Source organism: Triticum urartu, chromosome 6A, assembly GCF_056163025.1.
Source record: "Triticum urartu cultivar PI428250 chromosome 6A, HENAU_Tu73, whole genome shotgun sequence".
In the NCBI taxonomy this organism is placed as follows: Eukaryota; Viridiplantae; Streptophyta; class Magnoliopsida; order Poales; family Poaceae; genus Triticum; species Triticum urartu.
In genome coordinates this window covers 568,793,815-568,817,388 of record NC_141878.1, presented here as the reverse complement: position 1 = coordinate 568,817,388, position 23,574 = coordinate 568,793,815, and the positions used below count along the sequence as shown (strand labels likewise).

At 46.0% G+C, this 23,574-nt stretch overlaps 1 protein-coding gene across 1 annotated transcript; it reads left to right on the top strand.

Annotated features, from left to right (window-relative positions):
* Window positions 1-22,422: 22,422 nt before the first annotated feature.
* Window positions 22,423-22,863, top strand: LOC147966407 (uncharacterized). Its single transcript, XM_087530821.1, has one exon. The coding sequence runs from the start codon at window positions 22,423-22,425 to the stop codon at window positions 22,861-22,863; it is 441 nt and encodes a 146-aa protein (XP_087386947.1).
* Window positions 22,864-23,574: the final 711 nt, after the last annotated feature.

The window sequence follows — 23,574 nt, the reverse complement described above, 5'->3', positions numbered from 1 at the left end:
CCGGTTTATCCAGAATTTCAAAGATACATGTAAGCAGCCTATGTCAATTGTGGACCTAGCCGCTTGTGTTCAAGGGGAGGGGGAGTCTACTACGCATTGGGTGAAGCGAGTCTCAACTATTTGGCATTTGTCAGACCGCATTAATGTAGATACAACAGTTTTGACGTTGGAGGGCAACTGCCGGTTTATGCCGTTAAAATTGACGATAGGGAGGCTCAAGTGTCACTACAATGACATGTCAACTCTTATGGCTGCTTTGGTGAAATACGCCGATTCAGATAGTACCAAAGGCCCTGAGTCTGAGGATGACAAACCGGGGAAAGGGAAAAAGAACGGCAATACCAAGGGGCAGCAGCACAATCCGGCAGGTCGTGGGAATAATGGCAAGCGCAAGGCGGACAATAGTTTGGACTTTGTGGCTAACACCAACGATCAGAACGACGGTCAGCGTCGTAAGGGTAAACAGCCTCAGAGGAGCGGAGGGTCAGGCCCCATTCTGGAGCGCCTGTTCAATCAACCTTGTCCAAAGCATGAATGGAAGGAAAGGACAAGTTCACATCTTTGGAAGGATTGTTTCATTATGCGGGAGTTTAAGAATTCCAATATGTTTCAATATGACAACGGCCCACCCGGCGGTTCAGGAGGCGGTTTTCATGGGCCGGGTTACGGAGGTGGCAGCTCCGGTTCAGGATCCCAGGGCAATCAAACCGGACATGGCCATCAAGGGAACCAGGGCAATCAAGGAGGTTATAACCATCACAGGAATCAGCAGCAGCAGTAGTCAGGTTATCAGAGCAATCTGAAGTAGTTGAATAGTGGGCAGTATCATGTCTTTACCACTAGCTTGTGTAAACACGATCAGAAGCTTCACAAGAGGGCAGTAAACTCTGTTGAACCGGCGGTGCCTCAGTATCCGTGCTGGTCTGAGCAGCCCATTTTATGGAGTAGAGAGGATCACCCACCCCGGGTTGATAATCCGGGTCATCTGGCCTTAGTGGTGGCACCTCAGGTTGGGGGGTATAAATTCACCACGGTGCTTATGGATGGGGGAAGCAGTATCAACATTCTTTACTATCATACCTTCCGTCGTATGGGGTTGACAGATAAGAATCTTAAACCGTCGAACACCGTTTTTCATGGTGTGGTGCCTTGTAAGTCTGTGTATCCAGTGGGCAAGATAGCCCTAGAGGTGGCCTTTGGAGATGATCATGATTCAAGGTCAAAAACATTGACTTTTGAGGTGGTGAAAATCAAGAGTCCGTATCACGCCCTGTTTGGGCGACCGGCTTATGCCAAGTTCATGGCGAGGCCGTGTTATGTTTATCTACAGCTTAAGATGCCGGGTCATAAGGGGACCATCACAGTACATGGGAGCAAGAAGATTTCTTTGGAATGTGAGGAAGGTGATGCGGCTTACGCTAAGTCGGTTTGTGCCACAGAAGAGCTGAAGTTTTATAAAGACAAGGTTGATCCGGCAGACATGACTTCTTTGAAAAAGCCAACTACGGAGCATGATCTGACGTTGAAGTTTAAATCAGCCACAGACACTAAGATGGTTGATTTTGTTCCTGGCGATTCATCCAAGCAGTTCAACATCACCGCTAACCTAGATCCCAAATAGGAAAGCGCGCTCATCGAGTTCATCCGTGAGAACCGGGACATCTTTGCATGGAAGCCTTCTGACATGCCAGGTGTACCGAGGGAACTCGCTGAGCACACACTTAATATAGATGCTAAGTTTAAACCTGTTAGGCAGTTTCTCCACCGCTTCAACGAAGAAAGGCGTAAAGCTATTGGTGAGGAGGTAGCTCGGCTATTGGCCGCAGGGTTTATCGTGGAGGTTTTTCACCCTGAGTGGTTAGCTAATCCGGTGCTGGTTCTTAAGAAAAACAGCACTTGGCGTATGTGTGTGGACTACACCGATTTGAACAAAGCTTGTCCAGCAGATCCCTTTCCCCTCCCTCACATTGATCAGATTATTGATGCTATGGCGGATTGTGACCGTTTGTGTTTTCTGGATGCTTACTTTGGTTATCATCAGATCAAAATGGCAGTTAAGGACCAGGAGAAGAGAGCGTTTATAACTCCCTTTGGAGCCTTCTGCTATGTTTCCATGCCCTTTGGGCTCAAGAGTGCCCAGGCGACTTATCAGCACTGTGTTCAGAATTGTCTTCATAAACAGATTGGGCACAATGTTCATGCATATGTGGATGATATTGTGGTGAAGTTCAGGAAGGAGGAAACATTGATAGATGACTTGAGGGGGACTTTTGACAAACTCCGGGTTTATAAGATGATGCTTAATCCGGACAAATGTGTCTTTGGTGTTCCAGCAGGCAAGCTCCTCGGTTTCTAGTGTCAAACAGGGGCATTGAGGCTAATCCGGAAAAAAATTCAGCAATCATGTCCCGGGCTAAACCGGCGTGTATCAATGACGATCAACGTCTAGCCGGCCAGATTGCGGCTTTGAGCCGGTTTAACAGTCGTCTCGGGGAGAAAGCTACCCCTTTATATCAGATGCTAAAGAAAACGGATGACTTTGTCTGGAGTGATGCGGCTGATAAAGCGTTTAAGGATTTGAAGAGGCAGTTAGTTGAACCGCCTGTTCTTGCGGCTCCGGTCGATAAAGAGCCTTTACTGCTATATGTGGCTGCTAATGCCCGAGCTGTTAGTGTGGCTATTGTTGTGGAGCGCAAGGAGGCTGGAAAGGAGTATCCGGTTCAACGGCCGGTTTATTATATCAGTGAGGTGCTTATTGAATCAAAACAGAGGTATCCGCATTGGTAGAAGCTAGTGTATGGGGTGTTTATGGCAAGCCGGAAGCTCAAGCATTATTTTCAGGGTCATCCTATCACAGTGGTCAGTTCAACCCCTCTGGGAGATATCATTCAAAACAGAGCAGCAACTGGCCGGATTGCCAAGTGGGCTATTGAGCTTGGACCTCACGCGCTCAAGTATACACCTCACACAGCGATCAAATCTCAAGCACTCATGGACTTCATCAATGATTGGACGGAGTTGCAGGCACCAGAAGAAAAGCCAGATAACACTTATTGGACTATTCACTTTGATGGGTCCAGGCAATTGGAGGGCTCGGGGGCGGGAGTCATATTAACTTCCCCACGAGGTGACAAGTTTTGTTATATTCTTCACTTAATGTTCCCTTGTAATAACAATGTAGCTCAGTATGATGCCTTACTCCACAGTCTTTGGATGGCTAAGGAGATGAACTTAAGCCGGGTTAAGTGCTTCGGTGACTCGGACCTGGTGGCTCAACAGGTATCTGGCACTTGGGATTCTAAGGACCCACTCATAGCTGCGTATCGACGAGAGGTGGACATAGTGGCAGGTCATTTCAAAGGTTATCAAGTTAACCATATAGACCGGCGAAATAATGAAGCGGCGGGCGCTTTAAGTCGCCTAGGCTCTCAGTGTAAACCGGTGCCACCTAATGTCTTCCTCGACGTACTGCATAATCCGTCGGTCAAGATACCCATAGAGGAGGAGTTGGCTATTCCTGACCCGGAGGCCCAATTTGTGTCAGGTTTGAATGTTATACCGGATTGGACAGTCCCGTACTTGGCTTACATGAACCGGGGCGAGTTATCGGAGGACGAAACCTTGGCTCGACAGATAATCCGGCGTTCCAAGTCAATGGTTGTCGGTGTCAAAACTGGCGTATCTTGGGTAGGGGTCCCGAACTGTGCGTCTAAGGCGGATGGTAACAGGAGGCAGGGAACACGATGTTTTACCCAGGTTTGGGCCCTCTTGATGGAGGTAAAACCCTACATCCTGCTTGATTAATATTGATGATATGGGTAGTACAAGAGTAGATCTACCACGATATCAGAGAGGCTAAACCCTAGAAGCTAGCCTATGGTATGATTGTATGTATATGATCTATCGACTAGCCTAGCCTCGGTTTATATAATGCACCAGAGGCCTAGGATAACAAGAGTCCTAGCCGAATACGCCGGTGGGGAGGAGTCCTTGTCTTGGTCACCAAGTCTTGTAGATTCTTCCATGTATGCGGCAGCTGTCCGAACTGGCCCATGAGTATACGGCCATGGGGGTCCTCGGCCCAATCTAACAGATCGGGAGATGACGTGGTGAGTACCCCCTAGTCAAGGACACCGTCAGTAGCCCCCTGAACCGGTCTTCAAGTTAGAGACGCTCCTCGATTCTTCCGAACTGTTCTTCATCTTCGGTTGTCGGTCTTGGAAACTGGTTCAACAAATCTTCCCATCTTCGATCTTGAGGATCGCCGAAATGCATTCGACGAGTTTACACGTCGGGTATCCGAGGAGCCCCTTTAAGTTTCCGGCCTTTATCAATGCCTTGTTATTTTTATGCCACACCTCAGGTTTGAAGTTGTTTCCAGGAGGCAGTGTCCTCTTCCGTCCGAGTTCTAACGCCGGACTGCATTCGAGGTATCTTTTGCAGCCGAGCACCAATGTCGGACTGCTTCCGAGCTCTAACGCCGAAATGTATCTGAGCTCCAACGCCGGACTGTGTCCAAGCTCCAACGCCAGACTATATCCAAGATGTCATAGATCATCTTGGTCCAAAAGAGTTGAAGGAGTTTAGCCGAGCTTAATGCTGGAAATGCCCTCTATGGAGCCAGCCACTAGCGCCCGAGCTTTATGCCAGACTGCTTCCGACGTGGTGCACCACCCCGACTATGGGCCAATTTTTTGTCAATATTTTTGATTGGTGCAATTTATTCTCTGCCGAGATATATAGCTAGTAGCCCTCAAGGTGTGTATCGGTCTAAAAACCAAGATGCACCTGAAGGATGACATAAGACCGTTGATTCCAGCAGCCGCTGAGACTCAGGTTGATTTGCAAAATCGGTCTGAGGATCAACTCCTAGCTAAGTAGAATACTTCGGGACACTAAAAGCGGCGTGCTCAGTCCTCGAGACTCAGGTTGGGTGCGGCCGACCAACCTGAGGATCAAAATCTCTTCGGAAACTATATTGCACATAAAATTTTCTGCATTGGACATGCAATGCAGTAGCCCCCAAGACACTGGTCAGGTGGCAACACCAGATCAGGGGATCGATGTACCCCTTTAATATTTGTAAATAATAAGCCCGAAGCCCAGTAGCCCCCGAGCCTTAATGCGGGCACGGGTGGCTGAATTAAGGATTGATATCCGTAGTAAAATCACAAATTATGTGTAATGACTCTATGTATCCAAGTACTTTACGTCATTAATGCTCAGATCCGCATTGTACAAAACTTTGTTGATCGACCATCGGCTTCCACCTCCTCGGCTAGTAGCCGAGGAGTGTTTGTCCTACTTTATAAAGCCTTTATGAGGGCAAAGATTTACGACAAACAAGGCAATCTGGCCATACGGTTTTATAAACAAAGGTACGCAGAGAGATATGTTATATTGTTGTTTAACATAAGAAATGTCTTCCAGAGAAAATAGTCCCGCTATCGGTTCCTTTCTTTGGGTTGTCATGCTAAGCATGATCATCAAAACCTCAGCTCTAATGTACGAGCCAAATATCGAGGATTTAGTTTGGGAGGCCAGTTAATAGCCCCCGGTAGTGTTCGGCGATAGTCGAGGTCAAGCCGTAAACACTTCGGCCATTGTTATGAGTGGCCCGTCATTTAACACAGTCATCGGATCGCTGACCAGTTTACGCTTATTCTGACAGTCAGTTTTCGGCTTTCTCCACTGAGGTGCTTAACCATGTGAGCTGGAAGCACAATCGCAGTGGTTCTCCCTTTGCACGCCTAGCCGAACAAAGCGGAACGTAGGAAGCAAGTGCAGGAGCCGGGCAACCCAACTATTGACCGAAGACACAATTCAAAACCGATGCATATATAGCAATATCTGAGAATATTTTTGCTGAATCTATAAAGGTGTCCGACATTGCACTACGAGACTTGTGCTGAAAACACACAAATAGTTTAAAAGTGCCATAAGCTTGGAAAACCAAAAAAACGTCAGTAAAAACTTGACGTCCGAACAAGATCAAGTGTTCGGTGCCAATCCGAAAATTGGTCTTAGAAAAAAAGAGTGCTTCTGTCGTGTTTTAACATTGCACATCCGATCTCAAGACTTCAAGCGGGCCAGCCTATTATTTGGCTATTGACCACACACTCACGTCGAAAAAGGAGCGATAGAAAAATACTTTGCAACGACCAAGAAGAAAACACATTTACTATAAAATAGCTCATATAAATATTAAGAGCCCCCAAGTGAGTTGGGTAAAAGATTTTATGTATAATGATTGTATGTACCGAAGTACTTATATCATATCTTTGTTCAACCGAACTTTAAACGCGTCTTAACCGACCATCGGCTTCTCCCTCTTCGGTCAAGGACCAAAAAGTGTTATGTACTCCACCTGTCGAGAATATCGACAGTGTTTCCGATAACCAGGCAACCGGGCCATAAGGCTGTAACAGACAAAGCGCGCTCAGGGAACTTATGCTATATTACAGACGAAGTGTAAGAAGCATCTTTGAAGAAAATAGTACCCCCACCGATACCTTTCTTTGGTGCTCATTATTACTATGAGACTTGTGCAATAGATTTTTTGTACTCATGAGTTCCGTTGTGTGCCGACCATGATTGAAAACAATAAGAGCGCTAGCTTTCGGCTTCACCCAGTCTGAGGTCAGAGCTCGGAGGACCCGGTCATGACAATCGCAGAGGTGCTCCCTTTACTCCCTAGCCGAACAATCGGGAACGTAGGGGTAAGCACAGGAGCCAGGAAACCCAGCTTGCGAATCGCTTAGGTCAATATGGTGCATATTGTGGCGTAATACACGAACAAGGAACGAAGCCGTACAAGTATAATCATATGCAAGAGGAAAAGCTCCATCAAGGGAGCCCCCAAGTAAACGGGGTATTTGAATTTGTCCGTCACAATCAAAGTTTGGACAAGGAAATTTTTTTACAAGCAACTTTTTTCCAAAAAAAGTATAATGCTAGGTCGAACCGAACACAAGTTAAAAATTAAAACTTTGAGCATGAAAGCGACTTAGCTGGTTAATGTGTTCGGCATTGATGACGCGGACCTAGCGTGATGCGGGACAAGGTTCCATCCCCCAAGCCGGTCCCGAGGTGGCGGAGCGGAGAGCTCGACACGCTGAAGTGGTGACATAGCACGGTCAATGCAGACCGGCAGAGTGACGACGAAGTCCCCGGATCATTTTCCTGTGCACAAAAAATAGTGCAAACCGAAGATAATAGTAATAATAATAATTAAAAAAAATCATTGCATAATAAATAATTTATGCAAAGTGAGTAATAAAAGAAATATGGCCTGGCGCCGAAGTCAATGTCGATGCAGGGCGTCGGCGTGACGCAGTGAAGGCGTGACAAAGCCTGAATTTGCAGGGCGGTCCGGGCTCCGGATGCGGCGTTTGCCGAACAATGTACGAAAACTGACCGAACCACCATGCGACCGGTTTTAATGTGGCCGCCATTTGATAGACCTTTGTACAGATGATGGAACAAACCAGAGTAATAATTCCTTAAGAAAAATAAACCCAACAAGCAAAAATTGTTAGGATTAATAGCACCTGGTATATTTGTTGTAGCAATTTGAAGAAAGGTGATTACCAAAATTGGGACTCGATCCGCACACCCATTGCCTGATGGGCGATAAAGCGACGGTATGGCGATGCTGGCCAAGGTTGGCTCGCCGAGGCAAAGCCCTCGGTCCAGCTATCATGACGGAGCTCGTCGGCTAGTGACGCCGAAGTCTCCGGAGTAGGTTGATGAAGAGATGGCGAAGCCCCCGGCCCAGCCGAGATGTCGAAGCCTTGATGTCAGCCGATGAGTCGAAGTAGGTCGGCGTGATGGACGCCAGCTTGAATAAGCAATAGTGCGGCCCTGCCGATGCAGGTCGTGACGTGGTCGATGCCGCATTGATGAAGTGACCGTGCAGCGATGCGGGTATGCCCGCTTCGTGTAATCTGTGGGGCGGCGATGTTGGTGATGATTTATCCTTCGCGATGCTGGACTCTTGTTTGGCTTGCCGAGATGATGATCCGAAGAAGTTGAGCTTGGCTCAATAAAGTGACGACGTGTCTAGCACAGGTCGGCAGCCTTGTAGCAATATCGCCGGACTGGTTTGACACCAGCATGATGATGAAGGCGACCTCAGGGGAGGCTTAAAAATTACGGGCACGTGTTTAAAAACAACACACAATACCCTATAAGAGAATTCCTCTAAAAAGGTTGTCCAATGTCACGTTCATAAAGAAACATGATTTCGGGTCGGATCCGTATTCGCGCAGAAAACGGATCCGAAAATTGATCCACTCATCGGAAGGTTCCCGGAGTTTGAACCGTCGGATCGAGCTGAAATTTGGAGGGGTGGTAGATATGGGAATTCTGCAGTAGATGAACGGTTGGATCTTCCAAAGGACCTCCGAGCTAGGCTCTGGAGACCACGCCCTAAACTCGTCCAGATTCCCGTCCAGATTTGACAGGGCTCTGGTATATCGTAGATTGTTGGAGATTCCTCCATCGGAACTCGACGAAATTTTGCATGGCCGTTGTAGACTCAATTCCGCACAATTCCACCAAAGGGATCGTCAAAGCAATGCTCTAAGAGGTGGTGGCAGCAGATACAAGTTTGCTGTTTGGAAAAACAGCACGTTCGCCCGAGGGCAATGTTGACGTTGAGCCCCCGAGCTCCATGGATGATTCCTCCATGATCTTGATAAAGATCGGAGTTGAAGTTGGTGAAGGCCCTCGTCCGAACATGACGATCGGAGATGGAGCACGGTCCTCGGGCGAGCCAAAGTGACCAGTCAAGCCGGCGACGAAGATGCCGGCATCGCAGTTGACCTGCAGACGAGCCATCGATCTTTTTGCCGATCACACAGCGGAAGCTCTCAACGAAAGCACCAATGTCGGTGTCAAAACTGGCGGATCTTGGGTAGGGGGTCCCGAACTATGCGTTTAAGGCGGATGGTAACAGGAGGCAGGGAACACGATGTTTTACCCAGGTTTGGGCCCTCTTGATGGAGGTAAAACCATACGTCCTGCTTGATTAATATTGACGATATGGGTAGTACAAGAGTAGATTTACCACGAGATCAGAGAGGCTAAACCCTAGAAGCTAGCCTATGGTATGATTGTATGTATATGATCTATCGACTAGCCTGGCCTCGGTTTATATAATGCACCAGAGGCCTAGGATAATAAGAGTCCTAGCCAAATACGCCGGTGGGGAGGAGTCCTTGTCTTGATCACCAAGTCTTGTAGAATCTTCCATGTATGCGGCAGCTGTCCGAACTGGCCCATGAGTATTCGGCCATGGGGTCCTCGGCTCAATCTAACAGATTGGGAGATGATGTGGTGAGTACCCCGTAGTCAAGGACACCGTCAATGGCCATAATCAATGGGGAGTTACATCGTTACAGCGTCACAGGAGCAATTCAGCGTTGTGTGTCTCCTCAAGAGGGTTGTGAGATTTTGTGAGAAATCCATGGAGGATATTGTGGTCACCACGCCGGTTCAAAATCCTTAGTGGCTAAGACTTTTCGTCACAGCTTTTATTGGTTGACGGCACATGCTGATGCTGAGGATTTAGTCAAAAGGTGTGACAGTTGTCAAAAATTTGCACGCCGGGCTCATGTTCCGGCTCAGGAGTTGAGAATGATTCCAATTACTTGGCCATTTGCGACTTGGAGGCTCGATATGGTTGGACCCTTTAAAAGATCCAAGGACAAAAAGACCCACCTGTTAGTGGCAGTTGACAAGTTTACCAAGTGGGTAGAAGGAGAGCCAGTCAGTTAGTGTGATGCAGCCACGACGGTTCAATTCATCAAAAAGGTGATATTCTGGTTTGGTTTTCCACACAGTATTATAACTGATAATGGTACTAATCTGTCAAAGGGTGAGATGGAGGAATTTTTCCAACGTGAGCACATTCGGCTTGATGTAGCGTCAGTGGCTCACCCCAGTCTAATGGTCAAGCAGAGAGGGCAAATCAAGAAATTTTGAGAGGTATCAAACCCTGGCTTATGGTTCCTTTAAAGTAAACACTGGGTTGTTGGGTGGAGGAGTTACCTTCTGTGTTATGGAGTATCAACACCACACCTAACAGATCTATGGGTTACACGCCTTTCTTCATGGTTTACGGATCAGAGGCAGTTCTCCCTAGTGACATCCGTCATGACTCACCCCATGTGACGGCTTATGTTGAAGCTAAGAATGAGAAAGCACGTCAGGACTCACTGGACCTGCTAGTTGAGGAGCGTTATTTAGCGGCAGCGCGTTTGGCGATTCATCAACAAGATCTTCGATGTTATCACAACCACCGGGTTAAGACCAGAACTTTTCAAGAAGGCGATTTGGTGCTCCGGTTCATCCAGGATCAGACTGATATGCACAAGTTATCCCCACCTTGGGAAGGACCTTTTGTGGTCAGCAAAAATCTGCACAACGGGTCATACTACCTCATTGATGTTCGAGAGCACAAAGACTCACGTAAATCGGAGGAGGAGACCAAGCGGCCGTGGAATATAGCCCTTCTTCGGCCTTACTATACTTGAGCCAGAGGCTCTTCTTATGTACATACTTATGACAATGTATATATTGTATAATAAACCAGAACCTCGGCTAAAGCGGGGTCTCTGTTCTTTTTTACATCATGCGTGGCTCCATGGGGACTTCTACTGACAAAGCGGTGTTTTCTTAACCCAGTCCATAAGGCCACACAGATATAAAGGGAATCACTAGGGGGCTTGCTCGTATTCAAACCATAGCTACACCTCTTGATCGGTTTTAAACCAAAAAGGGACATCACTAGGGGGCTTGGTTGCCTTCACACCATAGTTACACCTCTTGATAGGCTTAAAGCCAAAAGGAAATTATGTGGGACTCAAGAGAGTTTGTTGCATCAAGCACAACTCAAACATGGATAACCACTGAGCATAGCTCAAATAGTACATGGGGGCTCCTTGCTTCTCAAAGAACAACGAGCTTGCACCATTGTAATAGGCTATCAAGCCAGGCTTGGAAGCCAGGTGTATTCACCTAAAACCTCGGGTTATCCTGCCTCTTTAAGTAAGCTACTCCGTCCAGGTAAACCTAGTATGACCCATCGAACGTTTGACAAGTCAATCTCGTAGACCTTGAACTTGTCAAAGTTAAAACGGTGATTGGTTAAAGATTGAGGTCCATGTTAAAAGGCTTTGCTAAATGGTGTAACTTAGCGGCCTGGCAGCCCATGAAAAGCCTCGATTTAGGACCTGGCAGCCCATGAAAATCCTTGCATATTTGTTTTGTCTTTGTTGTTTTTTCTAATCTTTTAATAAGGGATTTATGAATATTTTCTGATAAACCGGTGTTTATTACAACCCGGCGTGACTTTCAACGCTTAGTTATCAGTACATGATCAATTTTGAACTGGTAGTATGTTGCTCCGGTCTGGTTTTGATTAGATGTCACCAGCATTATACAAACAAATCAGCGGCTATTATAGCCCGGTATGGTTTTTATATGAACCGGCAAGAGGGCAAGGAGTCATCGACACTCCGAATTGGTGTTCTTTACCCCTACTATACAAGTAGTTGGTCAGCCAACAAGGTATGTCACGGGTATCATCTATTTTATATCTGGTTAATACAAATCTTGGTTATCCATCCAAGTTATGTATATATTTTTGGGCATCATGACCCGTTCAGTGATAAATCCACTAGGACACTTTCAAGTTCTTATATGCAGGAACACAAATCATAATGGACTATGCATAAATAGATCCCAAAGGCGGAACAAGTTTTCAAGTATCAAGCAAAACAAACATGCTCAATGGCATGGCAGATAAAGGTGTTCATGCTATCCTATTACAAGGCGTTTTAAACAACCCAAATTGATTAATCATTTTCAAAGAGTGGAAGACTGCAACTGATAAACCGACCACCGGTTTAGGATTCTTCATCGGGACGACTTGACGATTGAGGGTCATCTTGCGCGGTCACATTCTCTTCATCCCTCCCCAGACGCTGGAAATCAACCGTTGACCAATCGATTCCGGTTAAGGCTTGAAAAATGGCCTCTTCATGGATAAGATTGGAGGGGTCAATGTCAGGAGCGTAAGTATGCTTACGGATTGGTGGCACAAGATCTTCAACATTATGGATCAACGCGGGCTGTCTTTTTCCCTCAGCATCATAAACCGGTTGGAAATGAGATAAATCTGTGTCCTCCGCAAGTTTTCTTGCTATTGGTCGCATCTCCTTTGTCAGCCTTCAAAGATCGTCATTATTGAAGTCTGAGCCGTCTTCTTTCACACCAGGATATCCTTTGATGATATCTGCCGGTTCAAGATCCGAAATCCATGCCTTGGCCCGGATTAGCACAGTCAGCGCACCTGACCTTGCGGCTGATCTCTTTAGTTCGTTGATCCGAGCAGGCAGCATGGCCAGCTTTTCGATAGTTTCTTTTATCAGCGATGGCGGAGGCTTGTTATACGCTGGAGTGCAAATGGCTCGCTGGAACCCAAAGAACAACTATTCTATCAAGGTATAGGCCGCTTTAAGCTTCATCCGCATGTCGGTGCCCAGGTGAGCAATGCGGGTCCGTGTCATGGTTAAACATCAGTAAACCGATCATTGATATGATATTGTGAGTTAGACAAACTGCATGAGAGGGTACTTACCAAACATAGCAGAAGTCATGGCGTCAATCCGCCGCTTTAAGCCGGTCAGTTCTTCAACCACCGGCATCAGGGCTACCTCTGCGTCCTCGGCCTTTTTTGTCAAACCGGCCGTTTCTGTTTCCTAGTCTGCACGCTCTTTGTTAAAGGTTTCTTTCAATTTCTCCATAGCTACTAGGGCATTGGTCAGCTCTTCTTTGGCTTTGGAAGCTTCTGCTTGCTAAGATTTAACATTCTCTTGAAGATCCACGGTTTGAGCATCCTTTTTAATTAGCTCAGCCTACGAAGGTGCGATATATCATCAAAACAGGTTATGAAGTACCAAGCGTATAACAAGTTATGCACTTTGTACTTGGGGGCTAATGCCTATTTGTTCTATCATCAACATATTTTTCACAAGTATCAAGTACAATGCAAGCATTATCCTTAACACTTGGGGGCTAATATACATCTGTTGAAAGTTGACGCATTGATTCAAGACCTGGTTTACTTTGGAAAGATAAAACCGGCCCTTGGGGGCTACACCGATGAAAGCTACATGAATACAATGTTAAAGTACCGGTTTGTTTCGAAAGATCATTTGACATATGGAGGATCAGCATGCAAGGATTAAGATATTACCAAGTCCCGATTTATGATTGTTATCATAAACCGGCCCTTGGGGGCTACTTGAGTTGATATTGACAAAGTTGGATTTACGAAAATGGGAAGTGATGAAAATACCTCATAGCGCTCCTTCATCATCAGGTTCACCAAACCGGCTTCATAATCACGGTTTGAGTGCAGACGGTTTAGGAAACCAGAGTGAAGCTCTTGAGTACTAAGATGGGCATAGCTGGATAAATCAGTGCTCCATTTGCCTTTCTCCATAGCAGCACACTCTTCCTTGGCACTATGTTTTGCCAACATTACAGGATGGCCAGGAGAAGTGTGACCAATACCAGTAATGATAACCTCGCCTTCTTTGTCTCCAGTAGCCTTTTCTAGAGTTGATAGAGTGTCAGTGGTTCTCACTGGACTAGAAGGTCTGTCATCAGTCTGGATTGGATTGGCCGGTTCATCATCTGGCACAGCAATATCAACTTCTGCTTGTTCATCAGTATTGTGATCTTGAGGGGGTGGTTCATCAAAGGTGGCTTCAGCACTTGGACCCTCCGGTTCAGCAGTCTGCTCCTGTTCAATAACCACCTGGTCTTCGGGCGGATTAGTGACTCGAGCCTTTTTACTGGGTCTAGCTTTGGCTCTAAAAAGAAAAATATGCAAGGGTTAGCATAGCGGATAAAGTATGAAACATCAAAGGAAGAGGGTGAAATACTTACCCAGCTACGGTCTTGAGAGGAGGGAGTTGGGCCGCTGTTGACTCGCCAGAGGATGAAGGAGGTGTCACCTAATATTTCGAATCGGACAGATTAAGGGGGTGTCGGAAATAGCCTGCCTTGGGATAAGAAGTGTCAGAAGCAGGTGAGACCTCAGATCGGCGTTTCCGAACCGGGGTGTCCGGTAAACCGGTCGAAGTAACCTTTTGGCCGCTGTGCCGGGTTGTGCAGCGAGCCTCGTGCTGCTGCTTCTTCAAAATAAATGTTGGATCCAAGTGAGCAAGAGGATGTGAAAAGCTTACTTTCCGGATCGCTTGACGGATTTTTTTGTGTTGGCAGAGAGTCTGAACCGGAGAAAGGATAATTACCTCTACATCGTCAGCTTGGCTACCGTCCATGTCCTCCTAATATGTATCATTGTTAATGAGATGCATGAAAAGGGAACCATGTGGATCAAGTTCTACCTGAACTTCTAGTTCATCCGGGTCTTCATACAGTTCCATGCTGATGCGTTCAGCTGCCTTCCAATTTGAGGTTTTCTTGACGGCTCTTGTTTTAGGACGGGAAGGCTTTGCCGCTTTTTCTTGAGGTTTGTTCTTCCAAAACGGATCATCACCCTATTTATAAACAAGCAAAAGGGTATTCACAGGTTGTACAGTATAAAATATATCAAGTGTAAAGCGGAAGGACAGTACTTACAACATGCGGTTTGTTTTTTGTGTAAAAGGGGTCTAAGCCGGTTTGGCGGCAGACAGCTTCCGATTCATTCAATATCTTCTTGACAGCATCAGTGACTTCTTCATCGGTTAGCTGAATGTTGATGTGACATTGGGAGTCTTCTACTTCACCAGTATACTCGCACATTAAGCCAGAGCGGCGACTTAACGGCAAGATGCTCCAAGATATCCAGCAACAGACAAAGTCTACACCTGTTAAACCGTTGGCCAAGAAGGCTCTCAGCTTGGCGAGTTGAGGTGCATACGGGGCCCGTTCCTGGGCATTTAGGCGTTGTGGAAGTGGATGAGTATTGGCAAGCAGGTGGGCACGGTAACCCGACAGAGGATTCTCGTCTTCAGAGGAGGTGTCTTTACAGTAGAACCAAGTTTGATTCCAATCTTTGGGGTGACTGTGCAGCTTGGCATGAGGAAACTCAACCTCTTTTCTTTTCTGAATGGAGACGCCACCGAGTTTAGTGTTGGGTCCGTCTACAAATTCAGTGCGCCGGTTCAGATGGAAGAAATCCCGGAATAGTTCAATATTTGGCTCTTCTTGTAAGTACACTTCACACAAGACTTGGAAATTGCATATATTGGATACCGAGTTGGGTCCAATATCTTGAGGGTGGAGATGGAAACTGGCAAGCACATCCCGGAAAAACTTTGACCCGGGCGGTTTGAAACCACGGCCTATGTGATCAGCAAACACCACTACCTCACCCTGCTTAGGGGTGGGAGGATTTTCTGGCCCAGGAACTCGCCAACGGATCTCATTCTTCTCTGGTAAGGTGCCGATCTTAACCATACCATTCAGTTGTTCATCAGTAACCCGGGAGGGAGCCTAGTTACATGAATAAAACTGCTTAGCCATTGCAAGCGAAAAGCTGAAAAGAAATGCCGGTTTACAATTCATTCATGGTAAGGCATAAGGTTCAACAGGATAAAAAAATTCCAAATATGTGAAATTGGTAAACCGGAGGATGATACAATTATGAATGACAAGGCAATAGGTGGAAAAAGTGATATACACATATTATTAAACCGGAGTATGATGACGGACACAAAGGAGTTGCCGGTTTACAAGGGGACTAATGGTATGTGATAGATTGTTTTCTACAAAGGTAAACCGCTTATGTAATGAAGAAGATACAGATCTAAGGAAAGAACGACTAAGTAAGGTAAAACATGTTTCACAAGATTACTTGGAAATTTTAGATCTATCGTAAGACAGGAAAAGCAAAAAGATTTAGACCTAAAAAGATTGGTCCCGAAGCAGTTCACAAACGTCTAGATCAGTTTTTATGCGTATGAGGGTTTGTTGTGATAGCAAAAGATAAGGAATGCTATAGCTACTACACGAAACACATCAAGCTTGAGGGTTCTTCCATGGACTAAGGAGGGATAGGGAAGAACAGTTGCCGGAGCTTCGATGAACATTCATGAACACTGAACCCCTAAGTAGATCTATAGAGGACGAAAGGGAAGATCTTACAACGGCTGTTGAAGCAAGCGGAGTTACGCCACGGCTATCTGGTGCAACCAGGTCGATGCAGCGGCCAACGGAGATGCAGAGGCGGAGCTCGGGTGCAGAGGCGTCACGAGGAGGAAGAAGAAGCAAAGAGACAGAGGGGAAAAAGGAAATGACCCGTGGCCCTATTTATAAGGTGAAGGGGGGAGGTAACAGGCGCGAGAATCGAGGGGCCAGAATATTGGATACCTAACAGGTGCGGTCGCCTTGATTGTTGGAGGTTCATTAACTGAAGGTAACATATATCATTGTTAAATAACAGGGTTACATCATGGTGATTTATCATGATCCTGGAGTATGACATCACGGCGGTTTACAAGGTCAAGGCGAAGATGCAAAGGAGGAATTTTTCTAAGTGATAAAGATTGATATGAACAAGTTCAAACCAATCTGGGGCCTAATGTTGGGGATATTACTACTGGACGTAAACCGGCCAGGAGTAGCCGGGTTAACTCTATGAAGATGGAAGCCCATTAAGACGTGAGGATGGTGGCGCTTTACAAAGGCCCAAGGCCCGAAGGCGGGTTAAGGCCTGTCGATGTAAACTGACTCTTTCATGTAACTTGTATTGTAAGTTAGAAGGAATAGAGACCGAGCCGGACACGCTTATGATCCGTCCTCGGGACTCTGTAAACCGACGGGCGTCAACCTATGTATATAAAGGGACGACCCGACAGCGGTTTAGGGACAACAGACAACAACTCGAGAGCCAGGCAAAGCGGATTTGCTCCCTGGTCATCGAAACCCTAGCAATACCAACACAACTAGACGTAGGCTTTTACCTTCATCGAAGGGGCCGAACTAGTATAAAACCCCCTCGTGTCCCTTGTCCAGTTTAACCCCTTTAAGCTAACCCATAGAGATGGCTCCATGACTAAGTCCTTTCACGAGGACATCTTCCATGACAAACCCACGACATGATCCGTCCAGCGACATACCGCCAGGACAATTTTTCATCTTTTTGCATACAGGAACAGATTTAAACATCACAGATGTGATAAAGGATATAATGCATATATTGACATGACGGATAAAACAGTCATACGCAGTATCATATGCACGACGACATAGGCAGAACATGCATGTTCAAGCTAACCTATTACAAGGCATTGAGAGCCCAAAAGGGTAAAACTATTTTCTCTCCTAAGCAGATGTCAAGCTAAGGCCGGTTCATTAAGTCTTTGCCAAATTATTCAGATGGTTATGACTCCTCCCTTGCCGGTTCACCTCCCTCCACTGGTTGGAAGCTGGGCTTGGACCAATCAAAGCCATCCAGAGCAACGAACTCAGCTTCATCGTCAATTAGACCAGCCAAGTCAATTTCTAGGGCAAAGGTGTGTTGGCGAACCGGCGGGATAAGATCTGTCACTTTATACGAGGGAGTCGCCATCTTCTTATTGTCAACATCAAAACCCGGCTGATATTTATCAATGTTGGTTTCCTCGCCAAGGATGGTAGCATGAGGACGGACTCCCCTCACACAAGCAACAAAGTCATCTTGATCAAACAAAGTCCTGTCTTCCTTCAAAGGGGGATACCCCTTGGCTACGTCAGCCAGTTCTAGCTCCGGCACCCAGGCTTTGGAGCGGCTTAGGGCAGTTAGGGCTCCGACTCTTGCACAAGACCGCTTGACTTCTTGGAATCTGGCCGGTAAAATAGATAGCTTCTTTAAAATGTCACTCAAGAGGTTGGGTCCTCGGTTGGCTGGGGAGATAATAGCAAGCGCCCGTTGAGCCCCAGTATACAGTTGCTCCACCAAGGTGTAAACCGCCTTGAGTTTTGTCACGCTGTTTTGACTCAGATTGTTGCTCCGTGTACCTATGAGTATTTTAAAAAGGTTAAGCGGGCAGCTTATATTCCTGGCAAAAATAGAGTGTAAGTAACTAATGCAAATGACTCACCAAAGATTGCGGAGACCATCTGAGATACACGGTTTTTTAAGCCGGTGAGTTCCGTGGTAACCTCCTTGAGAGTCGTCTCCGCTGTCTCAGCATGCTGTATCAGTAAGGTTTTCTCATCGGCCCAGTATTTCTTCTCTGCATCAAAACTGGTCTTCAGTTTTTCAGCTTTAGAGAGGCTCAACTGGAGTTTGGAGTCAGCGTTCTTTATCTCTGCCTCTTGATCCGCCAGCCGGGTCTTTGCATCAGTTAATTGAGAACCCAATTCAGTTAGGGCGGTCTACAAACATGCACATGTATGTTAGAATTTATTTCAATAAAGGTTATAATGATTAAAGTCCCAAGTGCTTTGCAACGCAACACCACTCTTCACTTGGGGGCTAATGTCTGCCAAAGCAATTTTTTAAAATGCAAAATGGCTCTTCTATGCTAAAAGTCCCAAGTGTTTTACAAGTAACAACGCTTGGCACTTGGGGGCTAATGCATGATATTAAGAAAGTTTTTTCATGTTGAGCTGGATCACACTATTTGTTTGGACTGATTCAAGACAGTTGTGAAGTCAAGTACCGGCTCATTCATGATAAATTGAGCCGGCCCTTGGGGACTATAGGTGAAATTTATGTTGGACTTGAGGAAAATCTAAGACAGAGCATCAACCTATATCACAAGTCTATAGATCATTCAGGTTCATCATAATCTGGAGACTTGGGGGCTGGCAGAGCATATGTAAGCTAGTGAAAGCCGGAGAACGTACCTCATATTTCAGTTGTAGTTGCTTAACCATTTCAATTTCCGAGTCACGGCTGGAATGCACATGACTGAGGTATCCAGACATCACGTCACTAACATTCAGGTGAGCGTAGTGAGAGATGTCAAACCGCACCTTATGTCTTTCTAAAGCCTCTTGCTTGGCAGAGTGTCGGGCCAGTACAGTTGGGTTGCCCGGCTCAACGAATCGACTACCAATAATTAAGACATCATTGTCAGAAGTCGTCGGCGGGTTAGCTGAGCTAGATGGCTCAGCGGTAGATGGATTGAGAATAGTCTCATCAACTGACGGCTCTGGAGGGTCTGATTGAATGTGAACAGCAAGGTCTTCTGGTGCTTCGGATTGTTTAGGAGGAGTTGGTATTGCCGGTTCAGGAGCAGGGTCTTTCGGGTCTTCCGCCAGCTTAGCCACCTTGGCTTTCTTGGACTTAGCTTTACCGCTAAGAAGGATTTCATCAGTTAGTATAATGATGCATACTTAAAGATGCAGAAGAAAGGTAATTTTCCTTACCCAAGGCAGTCTTGAAAGCCGGGAATTGAGTTTGTGAAGAATCACCAGAAGAGCGAGAAACCCCCTGCAAAAGTAAAATAAAGATAAGAGAGTAAGGAAATAGATTCATTGATAAAAGCAAGAGACAAAGGTGAAAGAAACCTCATTCTGGCGTTTTCGAGGAGTTTTTCGTAAGCCGGAGGGCATTTCATTGTCATCATTGGTCCAGGCCTGACGGTGGCTCTCATGTTGCTGCTTTTTCAAAAGAAAATGAGGATCCAAATAAGCCAAAGGGTGTGAAAACCTTATTTTCCGGGTTACCGGTCGAGGTTTCTGTCTTGGCAAAGGGGCAGAGTCGGAGGAAATAGTTACCTCTTCTTCTACTGCCTGGCTCGCCCCCGTGTCATCATGGCAATAGTCAGTGTCAATAAGATTGTTAAAAAGCAGGCCAAGAGAGTCAACGGCTACCTCCGACTCAGAAACATCATCCAGCTTGAACATATCAGAGGCGGTTCTTTTCTTCTTGGACTTTCGGGTCGTCTTCTTGGCATCTATGGCGGCGGCTCTAGCATTCTTGGTAGCTTGATGATCGTATTTTGCCTTCCAAAAGTCAGACTTGACCTATAGGCAAATAACAGGTTAAAGGTCATACAAATACTTAACTACTGAAGAAAAAAGGGAGTCAAGGGGACTTAACTCTGGTGCCGGTTAAGCTTGCAGAAAGGATTCAATCCAACTTTACTGCAGTCCTCGTGTTTACTATTTACGAGGGTTGTTGACATTTCAACAATGGCCTCTTCAATCAGTTGTACAGAGCTATGACGCAGAGGGTCATCTGGGCCTCCGCCATATTTATACATCAAGTTGGACCGGCGGCTCAAAGGAATGACCCGCCATGCGATCCAACAACGCATCAGATCAACTCCGGTTAGGCCGTTTCCCAATAAGGCTTGAATCCTTTTGATGGAGGGGATAAGCTTCTTATGCTCAGCAGCAGTCAGCTTGTCAGGGAGCACAAACTTAGAGTCAAGACGCTCCACGCGATAACCCGGCAGTGGTTTTTCGTCAGCTAGCGACATGTCTTTGCAGTAAAACCAAGTTTGGTTCCAATCCTTGGGACGGCTTGGTAAGACTACTAAGGGAAAGACAGCACCCTATCGGCGCTGAATCGAAATTCCACCAAGTTCCAAGCTAGGGCCGTTGGTGCATTCATTCTAGCGGTTCAGATAGAAATACTCTCTGAAGAGTTCAACGGTCGCTTCTTCTTGAAGATAAACCTCACAGAGAACTTGAAAATTGCAAATGTTGGATATGGAGTTGGGTCCAAGATCTTGTGGATGAAGCTTGAAGAAATGCATAACGTCTCTGGAGAACTTTGAGCCGGGTGCTGAAAAACCCCGATTCATGTGATCAGTAAAAATGATGACTTCACCGTCTTTGGGCCGAGGCCGTTCTTCGACCTGGTCAGGAGCACGATAGGACATAATATTATTCTCTGGCAAATATCCGATGGTGGCAAAATCTTTGAAAGTGTCATCAGTAATTGTGGAAGGGACCCAGCTGCAGACTGTTGGCGCTTTTGACGGCATGATGAAAAAGGACAAGCTGAAAAGAAAGCAATTTGCCGGTTCAAATTAATTGGTGGAGTTACAGGCTAATGATTATAGTACAGATGAATAATGGCGGCTTAAGTAAGGGCTAATGATATATGAAGGAAAAAATGAGCCGGCATGATAAGCCGCCATGGTTAAAGATATTCGAAAGTTGCCAGGGACAAAATTGACTAAGTACTGAGATAAACAAGTTTCACAAGTTGTTGCTATTATTTTGGATCAAGATGGTTCAGAAAAGAAAAATAAATTTAGACCTAAAAAACTAGTGCAAAGGAGTTCACAGTCGGGGGAGGCCCTTGTGCAAGAAAAGAAGATCTACTAGTATCCGAAATGGATGCATAACAACTACCGCAGGAGTTCCATATTTCTTTTTGATCGAACGAGGATGCGGTGGAGAAACTATGAAGAATCCATGATGAACAGCGAAGAACACCGACGAACTTGCAAACCCTAATGCGGATCTAAAGGTGCGAAAAGGTAAGAACTTACGGATGCAAATCTGTTGCAGAGGGTTGTCGCCATTCTCTGGACAAGCTCAGGGTGATGCAGCGGCCAAAGTTGAGCACGACGGTGAGCGCTACGGCGGCGGAGCTCGAGCGGGAGAGAGGGTGCGAGAGAAGGCAGAAGAAGAAAGAGGAAGGACCGGCCGTGCCTATTTATAAGGAGATAGGTGAACAGGCAGGCGCAAAAATCGAGGAAGGATAAAAGTAATGATTATCCAGCAAAATGGACGCCTCCATTCTCGGAAAGCATTTAAGATAAGGATCCGTTACAGATGATGTCGTGTCGGGTTTCTAATTTTTTTGAAGATGACATCATGGCGGGTTCCAGAGCTTTTATACAACAGCGGAAGATGGATTTGGTCTGAGTGTTGGAGATTGACAAGAACGAAGTTGAAATCAACTTGGGGCCTAATGTTGTTGATATGACTACTAGGAATGACCCGCCCAGGAGGGGCCGGGTCAATAGCAATGGCGGGTTAACTAAAGGAAGACCGAAGAGTACACAAGGTGACGGTTTATGATAAGGTTTGTAGTAGGCCAAAGCCCAGAGGCGGCTTAAGGCCCATGAGTATAAACCGCCATGTATGATAAGACTTGTAAAGTAAGGCATGTAAAAGACGTCACCGAGCCGGACACGTTGTATGAGCCGGCCGAGACTCTGTAGGCCGCATGGCGTCAACCCGTGTATATAAGGGGACGACCCAGCGGCGGCTTAGGGCCCAGAAACAACAGATCGAGAGCCAAGTTAGCGTATTTCGCTCCTTGGTCGTCGAAACCTAGCAATACAACAACAACTGGACTAGGCTTTACCTTCACTGCAAGGGACCGAACCAGTATAAACCTCTCGTGTCCTTTGTCCCAATTAACCCCTTTAAGCTTCCTAGTAGCAATGGCTCCAGGACTATGTCCTTTCGATAGGACATCTGCCGTGACAATCCCACGACAATATGTGTCTCCCCCCTTGCAGGCCCAGGCGCCTCAAACAGTTCCTGCAGGAGGAGAAATTGTACACATTTGTCGGTTTCAACATTGGAGGTGACAAGCGGATACTGGACAAATCTAGTTTGGAGGTCAACCCCAACAACTTCATCGACATGCAGCGTAAGTGGAAAGATCCAACCACCAACAAATACTATGACTCCTTGGCCGATGTTGCAGGCGGCGTCATCCACCCATTCTACAAAGGCATGAAGAAGAAGATCGAGAAGATGGTAGACCACAAACTGTGGGGGGCCAGCCCGCTGCCAGACAATTTCATCGAGTGCACAGGAATAGATGCGTACGCCACGTACAAGTCATGGAAGATAATCGACAACATCGTGACAGGTTGGGACATTTCAAAAGAGCAGGAGGCTGACCCCTACTACCACTGCAACTTCGCGGGATGAAGATGCATTAAAGTCTACCTTTGTGTTGCTCGCGCTTCTACTTGTCCTTAATCTTGTTGTTTCAGATTTGTAGTTTGCTTTTGTTATGTTGAACCAGCTACCTTATGTTATGTGTGTCATCGTTTGAACAAGTTTGCCTATGTCTATCAAGTACCTCGTTTGCTTATGTCATTCAACAAGTTTGCTCGCTTCCAATTTTGTTGATCCATCATTTCAAGTTGAACTAGGTTGAAGTTGAAACTTGATAGCTGCCACGCAGCACTAGTAATGGATCAACAAAATCACACATCTATATTTTCAAAAAAAAAACAGTGGCAGACTAACTAAGGACAACATCATATAGTAGCCTTGGACGCTCAGTACATCTTAGACATGTACGGTAGTACTATCACACCAAAAATCAGTTTTTAGTTTCAGAAGAACAGTAAAAAAGTTTCAGCCGAGGACAACATAAAGTAATAACAGGATTGTGCTAATAGTAGTTAGAAAATTACTAAGTACCGCAACAGGAAAAGCAAAGAACCATCAGTATGTATTCCCTAGTCACTAGCATGCTAGGACTAAGAGTTCTGGTACACTTGAACACACGGTACATTCATTCTACAAAAATATAAAAAGGAACAGGAAGTTTCAATTCGCATTCCATAAAACAGTGACACACTAAGAATATCCATAATAGTACAACTGAAATCACAATACAACTTAGTCTAT

Coding starts and splice junctions, on each gene's coding strand:
- LOC147966407 (XM_087530821.1), top strand. CDS start 22,423: ATGTGTCTCCCCCCTTGCAGGCCCAGGCGCCTCAAACAGTTCCTGCAG.